This window comes from Columba livia, chromosome 20 (assembly GCF_036013475.1).
Source record: "Columba livia isolate bColLiv1 breed racing homer chromosome 20, bColLiv1.pat.W.v2, whole genome shotgun sequence".
Lineage (NCBI taxonomy): Eukaryota > Metazoa > Chordata > Aves > Columbiformes > Columbidae > Columba > Columba livia.
Window position 1 is genome coordinate 7572437 of NC_088621.1, and position 24698 is coordinate 7597134.

The 24698-nt window shown below is 42.2% G+C and overlaps 1 protein-coding gene across 3 annotated transcripts in view; it reads left to right on the forward strand.

Annotated features, from left to right (window-relative positions):
• The window catches only part of LOC102091424 (sphingosine-1-phosphate transporter SPNS2), a 122870-nt gene that overhangs the window by 59579 nt on the left and 38593 nt on the right, over nucleotides 1-24698 (forward strand). For all 3 annotated transcript variants that reach the window (XR_010467277.1, XR_010467276.1, XM_065036503.1), the window contains exons 4-8: nucleotides 14559-14710; nucleotides 16595-16661; nucleotides 19202-19344; nucleotides 20457-20609; nucleotides 22447-22636. Coding sequence is in view for 1 of the 3 variants with exons in the window: in XM_065036503.1 (XP_064892575.1) it covers nucleotides 14559-14710; nucleotides 16595-16661; nucleotides 19202-19344; nucleotides 20457-20609; nucleotides 22447-22636 (705 nt within the window). In the remaining 2 variants the exon portion in view is untranslated. The remainder of the gene's footprint in view (nucleotides 1-14558; nucleotides 14711-16594; nucleotides 16662-19201; nucleotides 19345-20456; nucleotides 20610-22446; nucleotides 22637-24698) is intronic.

Sequence of the window (24698 nt, forward strand, 5' to 3'; positions counted from 1 at the left end):
TAAAAAGATAGTGACTGAAAACTGGCGGATAAAACAGGGAATTGGATATATATATACCATGTAGACACATAGTTGCTAGGAAGTACTACATTAAGGTTTGTAACCACTTATTAAAATATCCTTAGTTATTTATTACCAAATATATTTGGGCTTTTAACATGGAATAATGACTGTTGAATAAATGAAGAATGAGTCTCTCATCTGCTAGTAGCTACTAAATAACTAAATAATAGGTTCTCACAGGGCAAAAAGAAAATCAGACCAAAATTTGAGGTTAGTTCCAGAGCATATAGGAGGTGATAGTTACAGAAAACAACAATGCATTAATTCCTTGCATAGCAAAATAGTAGCAAGATAACTAGATACTTAAATGTTTGGTTGCTGTTCATAAGGTCTTAGATTACATTTAAACCAAATCAAAATAAGAAACCTAAATAAATACCATATCGGAGAACAATTCCATAAATACATCTGGTTTCACGGATAAAAGCAGCTAATGGTAAATTTAACTAAAGAAAACCATCAGAAGTAACAAGACTGAGATAATTTTGAAAATGTAAGTTTTTATTCTGTTAAGTAATGTGATTTGATAATTTATATTAGTGCACAATTTCTCTACAGAAAAATAAGAAGTTAATCTTCCTCTATTTTGTCTCCGGTACTTGCACATTTCTGCTCTATAACACTATTTAGCACTTCCTAAAATAGAAGTTGTGTGAAAGAATCATTAACAAACTTGTTCATTAATCTAAAATTTGTTAAAGTTGGTACACATCAGGCGGATCTCTAGATTAACTCCATTTATAGAAACTTCAGTAGAGTGTATATATATAGATGTATATCTTAATTTGTATTTTGTAAGTACAAACACCTGTTTAGATATGACCTCCCTTTCTGCATGCCTTTGTATCAGTTCTGCACCTGCAGGTATACGAATTTTGGTACTTTCACCTGCAAAACTCTTCCCCGTGTGTTGTTTTGGCTTTCGGAAGCATTTGGAGGAAACACTTTCTGGTTGTTGGCTTTTGCTCCATAATAAATCAGCAAAAAATAAGCGAGCATCCAGGCCATCCAGAGTGATATCACAGAGAAGCACACTGAGCACACAGATATCGTGGAATTTCTTTACCAAGATGTGTTTCCATCCACACAAAAAGCTAAATATGCGTCTGTCTTCCTCTGTGTCAATATAAACTCTGATTTAACAAGTGACCCGTTTTTCTTTAGATGACACTTTGATGAGTGTAGAGCCTGACTGCCCCTGTGGTGACTGATCACCTTGGGCTGGTTTATGTTCCAGGATGTCACTGGAAAGAGTCTGTAATCCCGGTTGCACCATTTCTCGCTTGCTGAAGAGTTTCATGTGAGGCAACCTGGTTACCAGGAGTGATCAGCCCATGTGCTGGGGGTTTGGTTTTGGCTGCTTGGATATCCACATCTCTTAGCCATGGTAACTGTTCTTACAGCTGACTGCTTTGGCCAGAAATTTGTCTTAGGTGAAACGTTGCTTTTGGTGCAAGCCTTCCTACCCCTCTTAGCACAAATTCGTGACCAGGACCCCTCTCTCTCTTGGCCAGACACCAGTTTCTTAAAGCAAGAAGGAGCTTGGAGGTGGAAAGTTGCAGACTGTCCCCCTAGTCTTGTAGAATACTGCTGGTTACCGTGCACTTATCTTGAATAAAGCATATTTCTGTGTAAAGGGGATGTTGTTTTATAGACAGGCAAAGTGTTCTGCTAAGTAGGTTGGCTCCACTAGGCTGGGAGACCAAGCGTACCTAATAATCAGCCAGCCCAGGCTGTGGTAATGTGGGTTTGCTGGGAGACAGCAGAGCCGCACATGGTAGAGGGTTTGGAAATGGAAAAGCAAAGAATTACCAAGGTAAACCAGGAATGTGCTTCTGAATCCTCCAGTTCTTGGTAAATATTTCTGTTTAAATGTTGATATAGCTAATATGATAAAACCTTTTTGCTCCCAAGTTAATCTGGATAGGTACATCTACTAGTGTTTTTTTCCTTTTCATTTATCTCTGAAAGAGGAAGCAAACAGACCACTGTGGAATTCCAGTTAGCTTGCAGTGCCTGCTAAAGTCCCGTCTTTCAGCCTTGCCAGATGTATATTTATTTCCAGAGCTTGTCTTTCAAGGAGTGCTAAAAGAGAAGCAACAAACGATGTGCCGTGTGGAACAAATGGTTAGCTGGTTTAATTTTAAAAAATGTAAACATAAACCAACCCCATGCCCCTACACACGATGATTCACTCTAAGAAAAAAACATAATAAACCCCTTTGGTCTTACATGCGCTGGTAGAAGTTATGTTATAAAACACAGAGCTTCTGTTGCTCTGCTTCCACTGTGTAAGATAAATCCACAGTCTGAGAACCAGAAACAAACAGAACTAAAAGCCCCAAGCCATCAGCTCTTACGTTAGACGGGTACTGAGCGTTAACTTTGAAGTCACCATGAATTACTGGAATGCTTATATCCCACTGTTCCATCCTATTATTTTTTATTTTTGAGCAGAACTGTCTTTTAGAAAGAAAGCAAATCACATTCTCCTGAGCAACTTAGTGAAGTCGGCAGCACAGCATTCAGTCCCTTCCCTCGCGTGTGATTGCTGACAGGGCTGGCACTGACACGGGCTCGGGGCCGAGGGCTGTTCCTTGGCTCTCGTGGGTTTTGCCAGCCTTAAACGTGGTACTGGAATTCTACAGGTGAACATTTGCTATTGGCATTTGGATTTCTGCACAATTGCCCTTTTGCTAGACTGCTCAGGAAGAATACAGTCCACCGCGTCATCTTATCACAGAAGAAGATATTAGGGTGGGTAATATATATATATATATTGATACCAAATACTGTATAGGAAACTGTTTTCATGTAAGAGCAACATCTTCTCTTGCACAGACAAGTGTAATGGTTTGAGCTCTTGATTCTTGGGTCCTCATTGTTCCCTCAGATTTTGCTGATCTAGGACAGAAGAGATGGGAGAAGATTTATATAGATGCAACAGTTGCAGCTTGCTGAAATAGAGGGCAGAATTACTGTCGTGTTTGTCTCCTGACGGCTTTATATTCCTACCTTGTCCCTTTTCCAAGGGAAACTATGAATGAAAAACAGGTATAGGGTGTTCTCAGAGCACCAGCCCAAAAAAGCCAATCTGTGGGAGGAGGAGGTTTTTCATAGGTGTTATCAGAAATTGAAGTGTTATATTTTCTGTTCTGTTGGGGTTTTTTCCCTCCAGTATCTGCATCCATGTATCTGTAACACGTTTGGGAAGAGTTACTGAAAACACAGCTGGTGATGGCTGCCGGGAGGGAGACAGAGTATAGTTCCAAAGCTTACTCAGAAAGCTTGTTCATCTGTTGAGGAAAATGAACTTAAAGAAACTGTTGCAAGGACTGTTTGTACCATACACAGGTTGTCCTGTCTGCAGGGTGTCTGGAACAAGATTGGGTCTGCTCTCTCCGCTTTGGGACCCAAGATCAATCAAGCTTACAGCTCCCAAGTCCCACCTTCCCCAGGTAGCGGCAGTTTGGCATCACATCCCATTCAAACTTCTCAAATCACCCTGATCAGATAAGTGTGCCTCCTGCCCTCTGCTGCATACTTTTGGGTCATTAATTGGTCTGAAATCACGCAAGATCTGTGGATGCTGAAATAAGAAGAGATGTTTCTGTTGCTGAGCATCATAAGTTACCTGGAGTGACGCGTGCTGCCGCAGAGGCTTCTATCGCCGGTTCATTAAAACGAAATGTCAGAATTGCTCCTCAGAGCTCAGGCATTTTATGGACCAGGTGGACAGAGGTTTATGCTGTGAGAGTATCAAGAAATAGGCTCCAGGCTTTAAGCTAATTTGCAGTGGGGCTCTGTGAGTGCTCCCTGTAATTGCCTCCGCTCTTTTTTTAGAGGACCGTTGGTTATCTGGGTTACTGGAAGATGTTGAAATCGTTATCGTAGGATCTGTGATTGTGGTTCTGATTCAGCTCCTCCTTTGGAAGTCTGTGGCAACCTTTTGTGTGTCTTTGTGGGAACTGAGTCAGACCCTATATCGTTTTAAATCAATGTGCTGACATTTGGTGCTGTTTCGTGGGATCATGAAAATGCCTAGAGACAACAGCTGGGGACTGTGGAGCCAGCATGAAAGATCTTTACAGGCCTAACACCTTTGCAGCTTTGTCCCGTTTTTATGCAGAAACCTGAATTTACAGTCTCTAGGCTGAGGAATAGGAAAGTTCAGCTGCTCTCTCAGTTAATGGATGGTTTGGACACAACGCCTGCGGTAACGATCATCCCACCTCTCCTGCCTCATTGTGCCTGAGCAGGAAACCTCACCTGGGTCAGTTATTTGCTGAGGAGGCAGAGGATAGAAGGCATATTTATTGCATTGCCAGGTTGTGTGTGTCTTTGAAGAATTCCTTCTTCTTGTGTTGTCTATTAAAATGTATATTCTGTTTGTCGTACTGCAGCAGGGGCCTAACCCCAGAGCATGCTGATGGAACACAAAAAGGAGGTCTTATTGCTTCAACCTTGTCTTGTTGGAAGCTTCTATAATGCTTTAACATTGTGCTTTATGAATAATTATTACAACATCTTAAGCTCAGCCTTATTTAAAACATTTCAGGAATGAAAGAAAAGGAAAATGCTCCTTAAATAGATGGACTGAACCAGCTGGGTGGGGAAAAATAAAAAGAACTGCATGTAAGTTTCTAAGCAAATGTTAAAATACAGAGTAAGGAATTATAAAATTTCCTATCAGCTTAAGATGATCCTTGCAGTAGTGGTTGTGACCTGAGGAGCACAAGCCGTTCCCAGTGCAGTGCTCCACTGTTCCATGCTGTGCTTCACTGGTGGGGGGGTCTGGCTTGGTCAAATGAGTTCAGGAATCAAAGCAAGTCATTACCGCAGTGTCTGGATGGCACCAGGTGATCCTGTTCCTTTGGAAAGAAGCTTCCCAGAATATTGTGTATTGAGGGTATTAAGAGGGTGCCAGGCTGGGAAGGCAGAACATGTCCCTTTGTGCTCCACTGGGGTGTTCAAATGCAGGTCTGGAGAATTATTACTGTTTATTTAAGGATGTAAGCTGATACATACTTAGCATGGATGTAAGTGGGGCAGCTCATGGCTTGTTCTCATGGGGCTTATGACGTGGACAGAAGCATGATTCTTCAGGAGAGCTTGCTTAATGATGCCTCACAAATAAAACAATTAATTCGACCCAATTTTAGTCTCAGTAGAGTGAGTTTTGCAGGTGAAAGTACCAATCTAAACTTTGTATTAGAAGGACCTTGGTGGTTCTTGAAGGTTGTGCACATTGTCTTGAAAAACAGGATGCAGGAGAGAGGGGAAGTGTTATTTAGCCTCTTTGGCTTTGTGTTCAAATGCAAAAGTCAGGATTTGGGCTTTTCTTTGGTCGAGCTCATGGTTGCCTGCTGCTCCAAAAGCATCACTCATGCTGTAGGATGTGTCAGTGCTTCTTCAATGGCACACACAGTCTGCGGCCTCCTGGGTCATGCAGAAAGGCTGAAAAAAGGACCATTGTGTTCTGAGTAACGTGTAAATAGTGTGAAGATGGGAAATCTCTTAGTACCAGGTGCTAAATTAGTCTTTTGAAGTGTTGACATTTCTTTTTAAATGCGTAAAGTTCACATGCTACACAAAACACTGCATTTGCAATTCAGATAGTGTTGAATTAGAATACTAATCTCAAACCCATGTAATAGATTTTGAGCTGGAAATCTCTGGGAATGGTGCTGATCACCATGTCTGAAAACATGATTGACATAGTCTCATGAGAAGATAGTGACAGAACATGCAAATGTATTTAATATAGTTAAATAGGGTTGTCATTTTGTCAAATAGTCTGGCTGTAGAGAATGAAATGGAACTGCAGCATGATAAAACCTTGCCAATTAATAACGCTTCAACTAGCAAAATAACAACTGTTTGAAGATCATGAATAAGAAAAAGCTGCTAGGTAGGAGGAATTGATAGATGCATCAGTTTCCCTCTGGAAATTTGATGCTAAAATGAGATATCTCTCAGATGTAGACCATAAAAATGTGTCCTTCATGGACTCTCAAATCTCTTTCTACCCTTGAAGATGCACGTAGGGCAAAACATCCACACCTGGGTGTCTCGTTTGGCTGGTGCTTTTTTCAAAGGATGCTGAGAAATCAGTTTCTGCAGGTGTCTCAGGGCCAGGACTATGGGGTTGTGCTCTCCAAAAACCAGACCTGTCGGTCGGATTTAACTAAATTTTGCTTTAAGACTTGGTCCAAAGCACAGAGTGTATGAGCCAAACAGCCCATCGGGTTGATGTGGTTGGATCTCCCACGTTTCTATAGAGTTCGTTGAAGGTGGAGATGGTGTTAGTGTTGTGTACCAATACTTGTAACTATTTGTTCTGAAAACTCTGGTGTCTGTTGACAGCTGGGTTGCTTGGATTCAGTCTTCGCTTGTGACTCATCACAGCAGCCTGTTACTGCCTGTGAATGTTCCTTAGCTTTGTGTATGCCAGGTCATATTCCAGCTATTAGGATTTTAAAACTTTTGCATCGAGAACCTTGCGTTGCTGCCACAGTTGCAAAAACGCATTGTAGTTCTCTCAGTCCCTGTTTTTGTGATTGTTATGGTTGCCTTTGCACGTCTCAGGAAGGGAATGGTGACAGTGCCCAGTGCCAGGGATGCTTGTTGCAAACGCTGATAAGTGTGTTCCACCTGACAGATCTGAAACAAAAAGCAACAGTTTGTTTCTGACCCAGAACTATTAAGGTTCTCAGGGGAGCTGTTTTGGAAGATACATTCTGGCCGAGCTGCATGTAATTGTTTTGTAACGTGGATAAACGACCCTATTCCAGCCATGTGAAATGCTACGGACTCCTCTGTGTCTCACACCAGAGGCACAGGATGAACAGAATTGCTTTAAGTCGGTGTCCAAGCAGGGACCAGTAACACGGGGCTCTTCATGATCCCTGTGATTTATTTGACAACATTTCTTTTACGGTCTATTTTATAAGAAGCTACAAATGCGGCACTCCACCGGCTGGTGTTCAGCTGAATAAACCAGCCAATCCGTTACATTCCTTCCATTTACCTTCCAGATCCCTGTCATTAATGTAATATTAATGACCAAGAGGCTAAACTGACAAGAACATCAATCCCTCCATTTGAACGTCCTGTAATATTTTTACCACAGGCAGGTCGATCAGATGAAAAGCCCTTCAATTAGAAAGCTGAAATGCTGCTTTGTCTTAACCGAGGCTATTGACAAAACCCGGTGCTGCTGCTTCATCACCCAGTGTCATGTAATTACATTACCTAGTTGGATGGAGAATAGGAATTGGGTTTTTTTCCCCCTCTTTTTCTTTTGGTGCTACCCAAAAAATGATTGAAAAGCAACAGAAGAGTCTCTCGGGACTGCCACAGGTTTGAAGGGAGGGCAGCGATGGGAACTTGGATTCCAGATGTTGCAATTTGAATGTTGAAAGGCAATTGCACGTGCAAAATTTACAAGTAGCAAAGAAAATCTTGGCTCTGATTTGGTACCCGTGAAGCGCAGAGCAGCTCCCTGCCGACTCTGGGGAGCTCTGTGGGAGTCTTGCTGCTTCCCGGGTGGTTTTGTTTTTGTTGTTTTCCCCAGAGAGCTTAATTAGGTGCTTCACTTTAGAGCCTCTCTGTAGGTATCCAGTTGTTAAACACTTTAGTTGCTGATTGAAGGGTGTGATGAGTGAAAAAGGAATATCTTACAGTCTTCACTGGTTATTTTTATGTACTAAATAATGATATAAATCTCGTAAAATAAGGATGCTTTAATCAGCCGCAATCTTAAGCATATTTCCAAATAAAACTTTCCACATTCAATTAAGTGTGCCTAACAGGTCACCTGGGAGAATTAAAGCCATTAGCAAATACTAGAGACAATCAAAGGAAAGGTGAGTGGACTTTGCTTCATCTCCCTTGCTCATTTCTATTTTTAAATATGTATTTTGTTCCCTTTCTGCTTGCTGTAGTCTCTCTTCTCCTCCTTGCGGGTCTCTGAATACCAGCTGAATTTTCCCAAAGGGGAATTGTTCAAAGGTGAGGTGCTTAGAGCTGAGAATTGGTTGGACACTTAATGCATACAAAATGAGCCACAGTTTTGAATTGTTTGGCATAGTGTAGGTGGATGCTGCAGAAGAACCAGACTGCTTTAGAAGCTATAGTATAAGTCCATCCATCCAAATTGCAAAGGATTTCTATGTTGGCCCTCGAGCAAATGATTAATCAAGCGTATTAAAGTTTCAGAGACTAGAGGTCCCTTCCAGTCTCAACCATTCCCTGATTTTGTGACGTGCATGCAAAGGAGAGAAGAACAGTTTGAAAAGGTGATGGAAGATGGACTTGGCATCAAGAGTTCTGTTTGAAGGGAGGAAACTGTACAACTTAAGTAGACTCCAATGGTGATAGAAGTTATGGGAAAGGGGTGAAGTGGTGACTTAAAAAGCAGTTGTGATTGTAAAGAGATGGGAAGTGAAAAGTGGTTGTGGGTAAGTGATGACACACACAGTGAGGGAAGAAAAGAGGATTCTGAACCAAATCACTGCTCTGCAATGGGCCAAATGGCGAAAGAACCAGCAACTGTAGTGAATGTCTCCCAGACCAGCCTGCGAGCATGATTCACTTCTGATAAGGAAAGAACATCTTGTTGGAGATGAGAAGGGTAGTTTATAGTTTTATTTATCAGGTAACTGTAACTTGAACTTCTAAGTGCACTTGTATCTCTACAGAAAACAGATAAAATACTGATAGCTCGCAGCATTGCATCAGAGCTGATAACTCATCTCATCAACCTGTTGTCAACCAGACCCCACACTAGCATGTATCCTGGCTCGTCGCTATCTATGCCACACAGAGGTTAAACGTAATCATCTCCTTTTGGTTGTAGGAAATCCTGAAAACAGTGCTCACCCAACCTAATAATGGGGGAGAAAAGTACTGACCAACAAAACATCACAGCGAACAGGTCTACCCACATGTTATTTTGTATTTTGGTCTCCGATGGCAATGCCCATGAGGGATTAGTTAAGAGTGCTTGTAGATTAAGGTAGATACTCGTCTTTCTTTGTTCCTGCCAAAGATTTCCCAGACAGGAAGACAGCAAATGGCCAAAATTTGGCATGAAATCTGGCCTGAACTTTACAGGAAAACACATTCTTGGGTATTGGCACAGAACAATTCACCAGTACTACATTTGTAACCCCTCTCTAGCTCTTTACGATATTTATTCTCCTTTTATTAAAAGAGAGTTAGAACCATTCGTGTTTGAGAAGGCAGGGCGTGTAACTTTGTGGTCCGTATCCAGGTCTGACACACCATTCCTACCGAGTGTGTGGAGCCAGGACCTATATCCATCACTGGAAACCGGGTGCCTTGGTTGTAGCTGTTTAAAATTTGTGATGCCGTAGGGGTGCACAGAGGTGGAAGGTGTATTTAGGCTTATCTATCCTCCCGTAGCCTTTGCCATCCATCCAGGCACAGAATGGAATTTAAAACATCATCATTTAATATCATCTTGTCTTTTATGATATGTCAGTGTCCGCGTTTGACTTGGGAACTTTCAGATTCTTAAAGGTGAGGGCTAAGAGAAATGGAGTGGTTAGTGTTTAAACGAAGATGTCACCTGCATTTGTAATGTCATTCCATTGCTCAGCTCTCCTAGTGCCTCTCAGCTAATGAGCTGGAATTTGATGCTCTTAGTCACAACCCCGATACTCAGAAGCCCGTCCCTGGTTTGGTTTGCATCATGGTCAGTGGTACGTTTTGCCACCTGCGGTGAAGGGTGTGGTGTGTGATTTTAACCGCTTAGATCCCTGCAAGGTACTGATGCGGCTGGGAAAACTTAATGCAGTGCAAGAGGAAAGAGTGTTTGCCTGGCCAGAAAATAGAGGTTCTGCTCAGGAGAGGCAAATGCTTGCACGTGAGTGTAGGTGTCAAAAGGGACCACAGTTGCGCAGCCCTTGAATATACACTGGAGCCCTGCGGGTTTTACTTTGATCAGCCGGCTCCTGCACTATTCCAGGTTTGTCTGTCTTCAGTTGCTCTGACTGATGACTTGTGACTGCCGCGGTACCCTGGGTGTTGTCCCTGCCAGCTGTAGAAGTGCAGTACAGTTCAGCTGACTTTGCTCAGGAAACTCAGGGAAATTAAATCAATCCCACTGCTTTCTTCTTAGTTTATTGTCACTCCACACACATTTTCTTTAGGCTTTGTGTGGTGATCCCAGCTGCCTGGTGGCATGGATGGTTTTCCTTATGCACGTCTTCTTTCCAAGTATGCAAACCCTGACACTATGTCCTTCTTTGCTGCATAATGTTTATATAATAAAAGAAGGAAAATATGGCAAACCTCAGCAGTTCAAATATGGAATTTCATGGTGCTGAGCCCTCTTTTACAGAAGCTAAATGTAGAAACTGTAGAAGGTTAACTCAATATCCTCGTATAGGAAAGGCTGCAGGTGCAGTTGCTGTAGCTGTACAATAAAATCCTTCTTTTAGACCAGCAGCATCAGTCCAAAATGTGGCTTGCACGGTTAGGTTAACTGTATCTGTGTGATCTCATCCGTCCGTGTGTCCTCAATCTGAAAGAAACGTGTATTCAGCTTGTTTTGTGGGGCCCTTACAAGCCACTCCACATTCAAATGCAAATACTTAATAACCGAAGCTTAAGGATCATATGATTCGTTAGACAGTAAATCTGGTGGTTCAGCATTGTACACATATTTGGCAGATTATAGGTTTATCACTGACAGCTAATCTTTTAAAGAACTGTGGCTTAATTCCTTTTGTTAACTAATTAAAAAGAGAGAAAAAAGTTAAAGCTGTAATTAGAGCTATTAAAATGTGTATTACTCAATGGCCTATACAACTAGGATAAATGTATAATTAGAAGGTTTGTCCAAACATGATTAGAGCCAGTCACGTGTCCTAGGCCATCAAACATTTACGTGTGCATGAGATTGAGAGTAAAGTCAGTATTAAAATATGCATATAAACCATGTCATACTCTGCAGAGAAAATACATTAACTGTCTTTTGGCATATTATAAATATTTAAGCATGAAAGCTTTTTTCAGATGAAAATTCTGAAAGGATTGTGTCCAGCCTATAGCTTCTAATGGGATAATGTCATTGACAACAGCAATCAGACCAGGGCCATCTGTCCCCATGATCCATCACTGTTCTTGCCTATGATTTGCTGCTAATTTAAGAAATTTAGAAGTGAGTAGGTAGCACTTTCCTGTTAGTGATGGGTGCATTCCCTGAGGCATAAGGATCTGCATCCCTTCCAAAACTCATCTGTTTGGGGGTGTTGTTTGCTCTAATAGCTCTTTGCTTCAAAAAACTTCAGTTACAAGCACTGACCCAGGAAAAAGACGCTGAAGTATTGAGGTTTCTGGGCTTAACCTATAGAAAAGGAATAAGCCCGGGTGCTGGAAGCTGACTGAGATGTTGTCAATTTTCCTGCTAGAGTGAGGACTATTTGCACAGATGAACAAATTACAGAAGAGCTCCAAAGTAATGTAGAAAAGAATAAGCTGCTTCAATATATATCAATTTCTGTTTGAGGAGCACTGAAATTCACTTACAAGTCTCAGCTGCCTGTACTACTTTTAAGCACAGATGATGTAGAGGAGAATTTGGTGGTGTCAGCCCTTTTTGTCTCACTAAACTGCTGAGAATCCTGGGGTAGGACAAAGAGGAAAAAGCACTTGGGGGGAAATCTAGTGCAGAGGAAATGGTAGAAATGTCCTGCTACAGCTGGGGGAGAACGGAGCTTCCTCTGCCGGGGCCATATCTGACTTCCCCATTTGTTTGTGTTGGTTGACATGTTCACATACACACAGAGCTGTGTTATGTGGATATAAATGTGTATATAAATACACACACATGAAATGGCAGTATGCACACGTAGTGGTTTGGGGACCAGCGGTTCATGGGGTCTAGTTTGGGGACCAGTGCTCTGGGGGTCCAAATGAGTAGCAGCACAAGAATTTTGGAGGTCTTTCAGTGGGATGAGGAATCAACTCTTTAATCCTAGATATAGAGCTCTAAAACCTGGCACAATATAGAACTCATTATAAATATTTCCCTAATAGTGTTTTAGACTTCTATGTATTTTGCCTAGTTGTTACACCTAAATAGCTGCATTGTCCGTAGTCTCCAATATAGCATCTCAAAAGGGTGATACCATTCATGTCTTTATGTAGCTTACGCTTTTATAAGACTCCTTGTATTGCCAACTGAAGTCAGAATCTCATTACGTAAATTTGGATACCACTGCTTCAGGGAACATAGATTAGATATTAAAGAGATATTTGAAGTGTGGAAACATGGGATAACCAGGGAGGAGGAGTCGGGGAGAAGAATGAACACGTTACTTGTTGCAGATGATTTCATTGTATGGAGACTCTGATTCAATGGTATTGATGGAACCGAGTCACACTTCACCACAACAGGAAAACTTTGTACAGTTTTCCTGCTTTACACAGGAGGAGGAGCCTTCAACAGCATTACTGGGGAGAAATTCCTATCCAGTGCATTCACTGCGAGTGATACTGGCGGGTGAGCACAAACTTGAGTCATTTTTGTGTAGGTATTTCAGATTTGAGGAACATCCAGTGCATTTGCAAACTTGTCATTCTACAGGTGTACCAAGAGCTGTCTGCATACTCACTCCAGGTCTGGCAGGTGACTATTTTACCCGTCACCCTCTCTGTGATTCAGATTGGAACTTTTTAAGAAACCAAAATCAGCCTCTAGTTCCCCTGCTCTCTAATTCTGCGTGACTAAGTCATTCAGCATGTTATAAATACTGTTGCTCATTCCAAATGCATTGGTTACCTGTGCGCCAATCATTGTCAGCATATTTCTGCAGTGGGGTGGTTCAGCGTTGGGTAATTGGCAGAAATTAAGAAGCGTGAGTCACAGTATTGCCCTTTCTGCAAACACCCACGTGTGGCTGATGTGGATGTGCAGCTTATGGGAGATACATGAATGATTGCAGCTCTGCAACTGCCATGCCAGCAAACCGGGAACTTTATATACACTCAGAAAATAGGCATTCATGCAGAATTTACGTCAAAATAAGAGGAACTGAAGAGTGTTCAAAAGTGTTTCGAGCGACTATAGGAATCATCAAGAAATTCCTTTCAACCAGGGGATTAGAGCGAGGACAACAATGAAAACGTGTCAGTGGTAGATTTTTGTCTGCTGATGGATGTATTTATGATGGACGCACGTGGCTTGATGGCTGCCTGGCATTCCCATGTTTGAGAACAAGAGCCTTGTGCTCCGGCTGAGCTTTGCTGTAGGGCACGACGTCGCTGCCCTGTAACTCCACTGCTCCCCATCTGTAGAAAGGGAATCAGTAATTGCTTGTTGTTCTCAAAGTGCTTTCATGTTTAAGGGCATATCATAATCCCTGCTGTTTTCCTCACAAATGAGCCGTAGAATAGTAACAGTAAATTGAGAATTTGTAGAGGTTAGATTTGTAGAAATAGATTGCCCTGTGCTTACAGTTTTTCTGCGGTTGACTGTTTAATTTCTGGACCTGCAGTTACTTCTGGGTGTAGCTCAGGCTGCTTGGATGTCTGAGAACTTGACTGTGCGTATATATCGGATATTTAGGCATCAAAGTGTTGTGCCTTATGCCTTCACACACAGCACCTAGAAAACTGCAAGTATAGTGAAAGAGATTGGCTTGAAAATCAGGTCCTTGCAGTTTATGGAAACAAGGAAATGGGCCATGAAGAGAATTCTATCAGATGAACAATCCCTTTTGTCCATTTGAGGCTGTGTTATGCTGAACGTCGAGTCCATCTCCTCATTCTCTTGGGTTGCCTTTTACTCAGAAGGCCACGTAATTCTCCTGAGTTTTTTCCAAAGTGTTCAGTGTTGAATTACTCTGCTTTCCTGCTGCGAAGGGGAGATTTCTGCTTTTATTTGTGGAAAATGGAGTGTGAGAGGTGCTTAGCACCTGTGAACAAACTTCCCTTCTTCCGTAGCTTCTAATGAATGAAAAAAAATTGGGAGATGGCAGGTTCAAGTCTTTCACAGCTTTGAAGAGCCTTTAGGATCTCACTAATCCTAACTTGTCCCCTGGCAGGCTGGGGAAGTTGGGGCTGTTATTGATTTTTTGGGATCCCAGTGCAAGACTCATAACACTCACCCACCTCCCCAAACCTTCCACGTTCCACTTGGGTTTAACAAGAGCAAGCTGCCTCCTGAGAATAAACCACGGGTCTTCTGCTGCCTTAGGGGATCTCTGGAGAGTCACTGGGTAAACATGTATTATTATTATTACTTTTATTTCATGCCTATAAATCTTCACAAAAAATATTCTCCTTCTCCAGAAAGAGACACATGAAAAGAGCCTGGGGTTTTAAAAAATAAATGCATACAAGGGGGTCACTTTCCGCCCACATGGGTTTATATTTCCCTATTTATGCCTCTTCTGCTGTTCATCCTGAATTCGAAAAGACAAGGGGAGACCTGCTAAAAGGTGTTTTCTTTCTTTTCTCAGTATTTCTGGCTGCTTGTGCTCTCACGAGGCCTGGTTGGCATCGGCGAAGCAAGTTACTCCACTATTGCACCAACCATCATAGGAGACCTTTTCACCAAAAACACGAGGACCCTGATGCTGTCTGTTTTCTACTTCGCAATTCCTCTTGGCAGGTAAGTGACGTAACTGCTGCTCTCATCTGCTTTTGGCTTTCCAAGTAAGCTCACACAGATCTTAAGTTGCTAATGATGATAGTTCTTCTGTCTTTGGTTTAGACAGGAAGATATTGTGATTAGTGACTAATTAGTTGCAGGAATTGGATTCTTTTTCTAGCCCCGGTTCACGTGACTTCTGGGAGTTAGTGGGACAGATTTTACTATTTTTTACAGCACTGAGGTGGAAATGGAATCAAAATATTTTAGCCAACTCTTTTTTTTTAGTGTTACTAAATTAAACTCATTTTGAATAATGTTATATTGGTTCTCTGAATCCTTGCTTCGATTAATTTGACTTCTGGGCCTTCTTTAGCCAATGTCATTTAGATTACTGTGAAATCAAGATCTTTTAAGACAGTGGCCTGAGTTTTCAGGAGTGAGTGACAGGGTTCCTGCTTATATGTGACAGTCCAGTTATCAGAGGTTTCAAGAGAATTGTGTTCTACAACATAGACAACTTGAAATGTTTCCTTTTAAAAATACTTTAGTTTAAGCTCAAATTCTGCCCAACCTTGAATTTGGCCAGTCTGACTCAGTTTGGGAAATGTGTCTGAGCCAATCTGAGATGACTCGGTAGTTGCAATAGCAGTGGCCCGTCCATTTGAGTGCTATTGCCACTGAAACAGCAATTAGAAGAAATCGCGAAGAGAGAAACTGTAATGAGCATTCACACTCAGTCTTAACTTAGAGCCAAGCCCATGGATGCCTCACGAAAGCAACAGACAGACTCCCATGTGGAGTAGTTATTTCCTCTGGCGCTTGCTTTCAATTGAGTTCCCTTATCAGCCCAATGCAATGTCTGATTGTCAGGACAGGAGGGAATCTGTGATTTTCTTTTATTATTGTTTCTAAAAATTCTTTAAATAATGGCTGACCCTCTATCATGAGGTTGTAGACGGGCTGGGTTCGCATAGTTTGCATGCTGATTCCCAGAGTTGGACAACATCCTGTGCAAAAGTGGATTAGTTTCCAGCAGGGAAAACGTGGGCAGCAGTTGAATCCTTCCCAGCTCAGGAAAAAACTTCTGGTTTAGGGTGCTGTGTTTTACAAATTAGAGCACTTATCCTTGAGATAAAATGCACAAATGTCCATTTGCTCTTAAGGAAAAAGAGATCGCAAAGTCCTTAACTGGTGAAAAGAACAACTTCCTAAGAGGGCCAAGGATGCCCAGTATTTACAGAGAATTCAGTGAACCAGCAAGAGATGACAAATACTCATCCTGTTGGGTTTGATTCTGGAACTTCATTATCTCAATATCCAACAGCGGTTTGGATCCATGGTCCTGTTGCTCCTTTATCTTCAGAAGGGACTTCCAAGCTTCAGATCTGATGTTCTTCAATCAGACTGTCTTGCATATTGTTCTTTTTTTTTCTAACAAGCTCATGGAAAATGATCTCTTCATGGGCAATTAGAACCAAGTACTATTAAATGGCAAGAAAAAATTTAATGGTGGAATATGGTGTGTCCTTGAAGGGCACTTCTAAACTGGGAGCGTGAACATAAAATTGTTAAGTATTCCTATTAGTGCACAGAAAGGCCTGATGTAGAAATTGAATTGAGAAATAAATTATTTTTGAGTCTTTTGTTTCCATCTGCTATAAATTGAAAGGTCAGCTATAAACTTGAGATCAGCGTCCAAATTTCCATCAGATTTGAGCACTTTTAGATCAACAATGCTGGGAAGAGTTACACATTAGCCACCATCAGCTTCATCCCCCATGTTTCTTCCTGCAGGAGAGGAGAGCCTAGGACACAAAATTCATTGTGGCTTTTAAAATGTTGGTTTAAGAACAGCTGCGATTGTGCCACTCTGGCTGACTCTTGTCTTCGTATTCCTTGCAGTGGCTTGGGATACATCACCGGCTCAAGCGTGAAGCAGGTTGCTGGAGACTGGCACTGGGCGTTGCGGGTAAGCCGCTCTTCATAACGTCTTAGTAACAGCTGCATCAGTTGATCAGCATTAGGAAGAATTCTATCACAATTACTCAACCTGTTATTATATATATATATATATATACATATTAGACAGAAGGTAAAGGATTGGAAATTGCCTTTATGGATATGAAGTGCATAGCAGATACATTCTCTAAGCAAATGGGACAGGTATGTGGTTTTGGCTCATTGTGCTTGTTTTTTTTCCTGCCTGGGAGCAAGAATTTTCCAATCACTTTATTATCAGTCAACCATGATTTCTTGATGGGGATGGGAAGACGACACATTGGCCTTAAATCAACTCCACAGTCTTTCAGTCCCCTGCTGTCAAGAAACTCCGAGAATGGCTTCCTGCTTTGAGGAAAAAACACTTTGTTCCAGTTTCCGCTTGTTTTTCTGCCCTGAGACAGTCTATTTCCTTCTATTTTAACCTCTTGAGACCTTGATAAATGTGTTGAAAAGATAATACACTCCAATCACATAGGCACAAGCGGATCCCGCGCACAAAGATGCCTTGAAAGTGCTGAGAGGAAGCGGCCCAGCAGAACTGTTTTCTGACCTTTGGCCGTATGGTGGCACGAGCCCCCATGAGGTGCATTCTCTGGCTCTGGCACTTCATGAAGAGAAAGAATTTCACGAAGCTCAGGCCAACACCATTTATAACGGCAGGTGATGAAACACATGGGTTCCCATCTCAGGCAAGTGTGCCCTTCTGTTCCCTTCCTGGCCAGCAAGGGTAAGCAAAGCCAGGAAAATCACCGTGAACGCTTCATCTGCAGCTAGGAGAGCAGAGACACGTTTCCAGCTGTGAACCTGCAGTGAATGTTGAATAGCCTGAAGCTTCACAGCAAGAGGATGGCCACCTTGTTCACTAACAGAAAGACTTTAAAGGTAAAATTAGCTTTTGAGCAGACGCCAGCATGAGGAAACCCCAAGGCCCCTCCTCAGTGGCCTTTAATGAGGTTGACACATTGGAGAACTCTTGTGTTTCTATCTGTAAAACTCAAATGGTTAATTTCTGTGAAAAAATCCTCACTAGGATCTTTCTCTGTTGATGAAGACTCCGTAGTTATCCTGATAAATCCAGGCTATCTGCAAGTCTGTACCCTTTATGAGGTTGTGATTTCTACTATAAATGACACATCGATGCCTGATTCCCTGCCTGTGTGAAATTGTGGGGAATCTGACAAGCCGCACACTTCTCTGATGGTTGCTTTGAACAGCATTGCTTGGTTTTTGTAGTCAAACAGCACATGTTGAAAGCTTCCAGACATCAGTGTAAAGCAGCCTCCATCCCCGTGGCAATTATTGTGCTCCTGCAAGATGTGAAAGATTCCCCGAGGTGATGCTTCCCTCTGTGATCTCCTGCCATCCGTGGGAGGTCAGGAATAATCTGTACTTCAGTGGAATGAAGAAGACAGAAAGACAGTCACATCATTGTTTCATTGGAGCATTACTGCATATCAATGGATATTGTCCTGTTGGAGGATTAAGCCTTTAGATAAAAATCAAAGAGACTTTAAATTATATGACCCTAGAAAAAACCAGAACTTCCATTTTTCTTACCAGTGCTGTGTCTTGTGGTGAACTGTAGTAAAGATTCTGTATCAGGCTTATTTATCCCTGGATGACGGACTTCCTGACTTTCCAGTTCTGAAGTATTTTTGACTTTTCTCTCTTTGCCTAGAAGAATTCTGGGTTTGTCATCTTCAGACATGAAACACTGCTCTATGTGTAAAGGCCTTTCTCAGGTTATTATTGGAAGCATATTTTTTTTGGAACAGGAATTTATTTTTAAAATAGCACATTTAGAGGAGATGATAGGTCAGTGAAAATCCATGTTCCTATTTCCTAATGGTGCTATTTTCCATTCTGACAATGATGGAATTTCAGTGTCAAAATAAGAATCATGTTTGTAGCTTGCAAAACACCGTAGGATCTTTGTACTTTTGTCTCGTGAGTGGGAGAAAGGATCAGAAACTGGGAAGCCTAAGCCTTGCATGTGTCATTTTCCTCTCTTCCAGCCTGAATTTTCAAGGTTTCTTGGTCTGCTGTACACTGAGGTAATCCGAGGAACCTGCCTGGAAATGGAAAGCCATTGTGTGTTAGCTGGGAGAGGGATGCGTGTCAAACAAAGATTTTCAAAGCCATCCAGAAATCTTTCACGTGGCCTCATAGCCCTTAAAAGGCTTTTGTGCTCTCCCAGAAACCAGTTGTTCTCTCAGCCCAGCTGGGAGTAGGTTTCACTGAAGAAACATGTTTAGATGAATCTTGGTGCTTCGATAACACAAAGAAATGGACTGCCTTCATCAGAGTGTTCTCAAAGCTGCTGTTCCAGGGTGAGATAAGAGAGTGCAGGGAATGACAGGGAGGAAGGAAAGAGCAGATGCCTCAGTGTGCTCTGGCTGGCTGTAAAGAATTGAGTTGCTGAAACACAACTAACGTATCTGCTTCTTACTGAAGAGTCAAAGCAAACCCTGCTGGCCCCTGTGCTAATTCCCTGTTCCTTTTTTACAGGTATCTCCACTCCTGGGAATGATAACAGGGACACTCATCTTGATATTTGTGCCTGCTGCTAAAAGAGGAAATGTTGAACAACTTGGGGGACAGCTGAAGGCACGCACCTCATGGCTAAGGGACATGAAAGCCCTGATTAGGAAGTAAGAGCACTCTAGTAAAAAGCATGCTTGGCCTCTGATGCTTAAGTGGAACATGCAATGACCTGTACTTCTTAGCACTGTGAGAATGGAACAAGACAACACTCAGGGAATTGCAGGAAGCTTAGTCTGTGGACATAAGAAAGAAAAATCACAGTTAGGTTTTCATGAGGTATTGACTGCAGAGACAGTGATGGATTCCAGGTTTTCCTCTAACCTTTACAAGATTGAGATCTAAGAGAGAGTCTGCTTTGTTTGGCTCGTACTTCAGACAAATCAAGGCTTTTAAAGTGTAGAAATTGCTATTCTTGTATTAATTGTTGTGCCACTGTTGTTCAGGCTCTTAGATCCTTTTTCTACCTTGAAAGAACAACTCTGCTGAGGTTAAAAAGAGAAAATACACAAAAGTTTGCACTGCATGGCAAGTTTAAATGTATATGTTTATAAAAGCACACGTGACCGAATGCACGAGCACTGACTGTGCTTGAGTGCTTGTATATGTGCATAAAAGATCACATGCTTGCAAGTGTTTAAGTACCTGCATTTGCTTCCAGAAAGCTTGCACTTGTGAATTCAATGTTACATTGGAATTCTGATGAGACACTTGTGGTGTCCTTCATTTTTAGAACTGCTGGATAAAATGCCTCCTGGTATTGTCATCCAGTATTGAAGGACTATGAAAACTGATGATGGTTAATTTATCAATATTTCTACTTTACTTTTTTGTTAGTTTATCCAAGCAGAAATCATATGGCATGGATAGGGAAGGAGAGGTCAAACTGGTCACCCAGTTAAATAAGTAGTATTACAGATATTATAGCCCTGTAATTCACACACCATGTCTTTGTGACTAAGTACTGATTTTCCAAAATGGTCCCACGTAAAATGATCTCTTTGAAGCACCTCTGAAAAGTACATTATTATCAATGGAACATCCTATATGAAGAAATATTCCATGCCTCTTATTCTCCATTGCTTAGTACCTTGTATGAGCTCTGCCCTTTGGCAAAGGGCTCTATGGGCCAACACTGTGTTATGTCACTGTAGCGTTGTCTCCTGCTCTTTCACTTTTCTCACTAAACCTTCTCTTGGTTTTGCCTCTTATGTCTCCACAGCCGCAGCTACGTGTTCTCGTCGTTGGCCACCTCAGCCGTCTCCTTTGCCACAGGAGCACTTGGCATGTGGATCCCTCTCTACCTGCACAGAGCACAGGTCGTGCAGAAGACAGCGGAGACCTGCAGCTCACAGCCCTGCGGCACCAAAGATAGGTGAGATTCATACTCTGCTGCTTTAAAGAGGGGGGAAAGGGAGTGGGGGCTTATTTACCAGAGGAAACAGGCAAGTCCCATGGAGTCAAGTTACTAGAATGTCAGTAATTTCCTCTAGGTCTTTGCAACAATGATAGGAAATGCTGGGATTGTAAACTAGGTTTTATTTCTCTTCTTTTCTTCATCGCCTGAAGTCAAACCAATGGAGAAGCGATGACCTCAGCTCTGTCTTAGTTCCCAGGATATAGTTCAGAAGTAGAAAAGAGACTTTCTTTGCCTTAGAGGATCATGAGAGAGCTGAGAATTTTGTTGACCAGTGACAGAACCCGAGGGAATGGCAGGAAGCTGTGCCAGGGGAGATTCAGGTTGGACATGAGGAAAAGGTTCTTCACCCAGAGGGTGCTGGACACTGAACAGGCTCCCCAGGGAGGTGTCACGGCCCCAACCTGACAGTGTTCAAGAAGAGACTGGACAAGGTCCTCAGACACACGGTGTGAACTGTGGGGTGTCCTGTGCAGGGACAGGAGTTGGACTCAGTGAGCCTTGTTGGTCCCTTCCAACTCAGAACATTTTATGATGCTATGGTTTCTTGAGGCCCATACAGCAGAATAAGCTGGCAGGTTGGGTAGCCCCAATCGTGGCTGTAATTCAGAGACTGGACCGATTCCCCTCAAGGATGCAGGGACTGACCCTGAAAACTTTTGTTTCTGTGTGAGGGAGGACCTCACTGATTGCTCCATATACTGCTGTGTGTGCTGAGTTGTGCTGAAGAGTGTTGCAGAGATCTGGGACACTTTGGCCTGGATTGCTTGATGTTATACAGTAGTGTGGTTTTCCAGTCCCAGTTATATCACTTGCAGGACATAAGCTATGAGAAGTAATTCATTGTTTTGTGCTTTACTGTGATGGCACAAAACATGAAATGTTAAAAAAGCATTTCTCCAGGTGAATAAAAGATGCGAAAAACTGCCTTTTGTGAACTCTTTCGCTTTTTAGCTTGTGAGGGAAAAGTAATATTAGAGAAACCTCCTTGCTCTAGCTGACACAATCCCATCTCAAGTAAACTACTTAGTGGTTTGGAGTACCATCAACTGCAGCGCCCAGCAGGCAGCCGCGGTCTGTTCTGCAAAAATGCAGTGAGAAGAAAACAGAGCTCCAGTCAGACTGCCCATCTGCCGTTCACACAGAGAAACTTTTCACGCCTTGGTGACACCTGTATTTTGAGCTGCCCTGGAGCTGCTATAGTTACCAAAGACTCTGTAGCCCAAGTCCTGCACATGCAATACAGAGAACCCTTAACACATCCTGGCTCCTTAAATGTAATTAACATATTTCAAATGTGTAACAGAACAGCAAAATAACCTAATCAAGCTTTCTGAAGTGGTCTGAAAGGAGTTAGAAAGATGTTAAAAGTCATTGGTATGTAGAGTCTTGTTAGGTTTCCTTTCCCTTAAGCTTCCTAGTGCCTGCTCTGTCCATGATTATCAATGTGCAGTTAGTTTTGTACATACATAATTAGCTATACTATGCACTTTACAGGTCACTCGGTATCACACAAAGAAGCAATATGAGTCCTTTGCACATCTTTGCGTATTGATCAATGCCTGTGTACAAGGCTGAATTTTATCTGTTGTTTTTTTCTTAATTTCAAGGAAAGGGTGCTAAAATCTCAGGCAGTCAGCAGGGAGCTTGTTTGTTTTATTTTGAACTTGCAAAGCCAATGTGCAGATTTCCATTAGTCAGTTTACCCTAATAATGTGTTCAAAGACCATGTCCATTTTTGGGAAAACCTCCAGAAAAAATAACTGTCTCTTTTTTTCTTGTTTCTTCTCAATAGCTTGATCTTCGGAGCAATCACATGCTTCACTGGTTTCCTGGGTGTAATCACAGGGGCTGGAGCTACCAAATGGTGCCGGTTAAAAACCCAGCGAGCTGATCCGCTTGTCTGTGCTGTTGGCATGCTTGGCTCAGCCATCTTCATCTGCCTCATCTTCGTCGCTGCCAAGAGCAGCATTGTGGGAGCCTATGTGAGTATAATCCTTTGCATCTGCCCGTCTCACTTGTTCCCTCTCTACCAAACTCCTTAGAACACCCTGTGCATTCTCTCCTGCAGCAAACCTGAGATGTTGGTCTCGCTCTTCCCCTTCATTTTGCCTCGTGGCATTTTGGCGCTATCTAGATGTGCCTGAAGGGAAAATTATATCTCAACTGATTGTCCCTTCTCCCTAATTGTCATCAGAATTTAGAGCTGGGGATTTAGTGCATGCATGGAAACCCACAGTTCTGGGCCTTTGGGTTGTTCTATATATACCTCTATCCATACCTCTGTTGCTCTTGCCTAATGTTTTGGTACAGGAAAATTGTCTCCTTCCTTTACAATAAGGGTATTGTAGCTGCAGTGGTACCAAATTATAATTACAGTATGACTTGTCTGTGGGCAAGCTCTTGGCTACTTGTGATAAGTGTCATTAATTTCCATAACTAGGTAGATTGCTGCAGACCGATAGTAATTACCGTGTAATTTCAGTTTGTTGTTATCTGTATTACCATAGCACCTGAAAGTCCTCATCATAGCCCAGGAACCACAATACTGCACAAATGCAGATTAAAATATAGCCCCTCCCAGTGTGTTTATAGTTGAAATATATAAAAAGGCATCGAATAGATCCAGACAAATTAAAAACTCAAGTGTAATAATCCAGCCTCGGGCTAGAATCTTGCTTTCAGTAGAGTGGAAATCCAGTACAGCGAACAGGTCCCAGGTTCTCTTTCAATGTATTGAAATAGTAGTAATAATAGTAAAGAGAAGCCTGGGACCTGAGAGAAGTTTTTGAGGGAAAGCATGAGATGGTTGGAGTAGGGGGATAGTTTGTGAAAGCCCACCCTCACTTCCACGCTGCGCTGCACACTCCACCCAGGAAGAATTCATTTACCATTAAACAACCAGCCACTCTCCCGCAATTCCTAGTTTCTCTGTATTTCCAGCACTAGCCGAGCCGTGGTTATTTTCTGAGTATTTCAGTGCTCCTATTTCATTGTTACAGGGAAACACAAGAAGAAAGATTGAAAATTTTAAAACATGAAGACAGAACCAACAATGCCTACTGGGGCTATTTAGAAACTGTCAGAAGGAGATTCGCTCCTCTGGTTTGTGGCATGGTCTAGAAGTAACCTTTGATTAGCGATCAGCAGAAAAACCATCACCTCGGACAGCCTGTAAGAGGGTGTTAATGGTCAGCCAAGCATTAACCCTCCTTTCATCGGCTCCGAGTGACAAGATCTGTCACATCCCTCCGCCCGTCCCTCCTTCCACCTCTCTGTGCAGCCAGCCCTGTGATTTTCTCCTTTCTCGGACCCGATGACAGACGTGTTTGTGTGTGGTGTGTAGTCTTTTTATGCAGAAAGTCCTCCCTTTCTAAGCTGGAAATATTGTTTTCAAAAATATTGCAGCAAAAGGTGGTTATTGGTCTCATTGTCATCTTTTTTTGCTTAGTTTTTTTCTTTTATGTAGCCACGTGACTGTTCTGCATTGTGCAAATATATAAATATCAATGGTATTATTTAACCAGCCTTAGAAATGATTTATTTTATAATGCATGAGCAGTAAATCTCATAAAGAGTCAATGATTTGTAAAGGAAGTTATAGCTGCAGATGGAGGGGATGTGAGGAATATAAGCCTATTTGCTGATGCTGTTAGGAGGAGGTAACACTGCCTCTCTGTAGCCCTGAATACCCTATATCTGCCGAGGGAAACCCGATGCATAGAAAGCAGATAAAAATCTAGTTCCTGGGCTGATTGGGGAATCAGAGATCTGAACTCTCTTTAATGGGTTCTACATGTGACAGTGGGCAAGTTAAATAACTTTGGTTTGCCTCTGCAAAAATTGGGATTCTTAATTTACAAAGAGTCAGAGTAGCTTAGATCATTAATGTTTGTACATCACCTGGAGTTAGAAGATCTGTGGCCAAGCCATCCACTATAGATTAATATAAACAGAAGATGAGAGCACAGCACCTGCTGTGGTTGCTGTTTGGTGTTACAGATGTGAACCCCACTGAGGGAACAGGTCTGTGTTGAAGCTACCAGT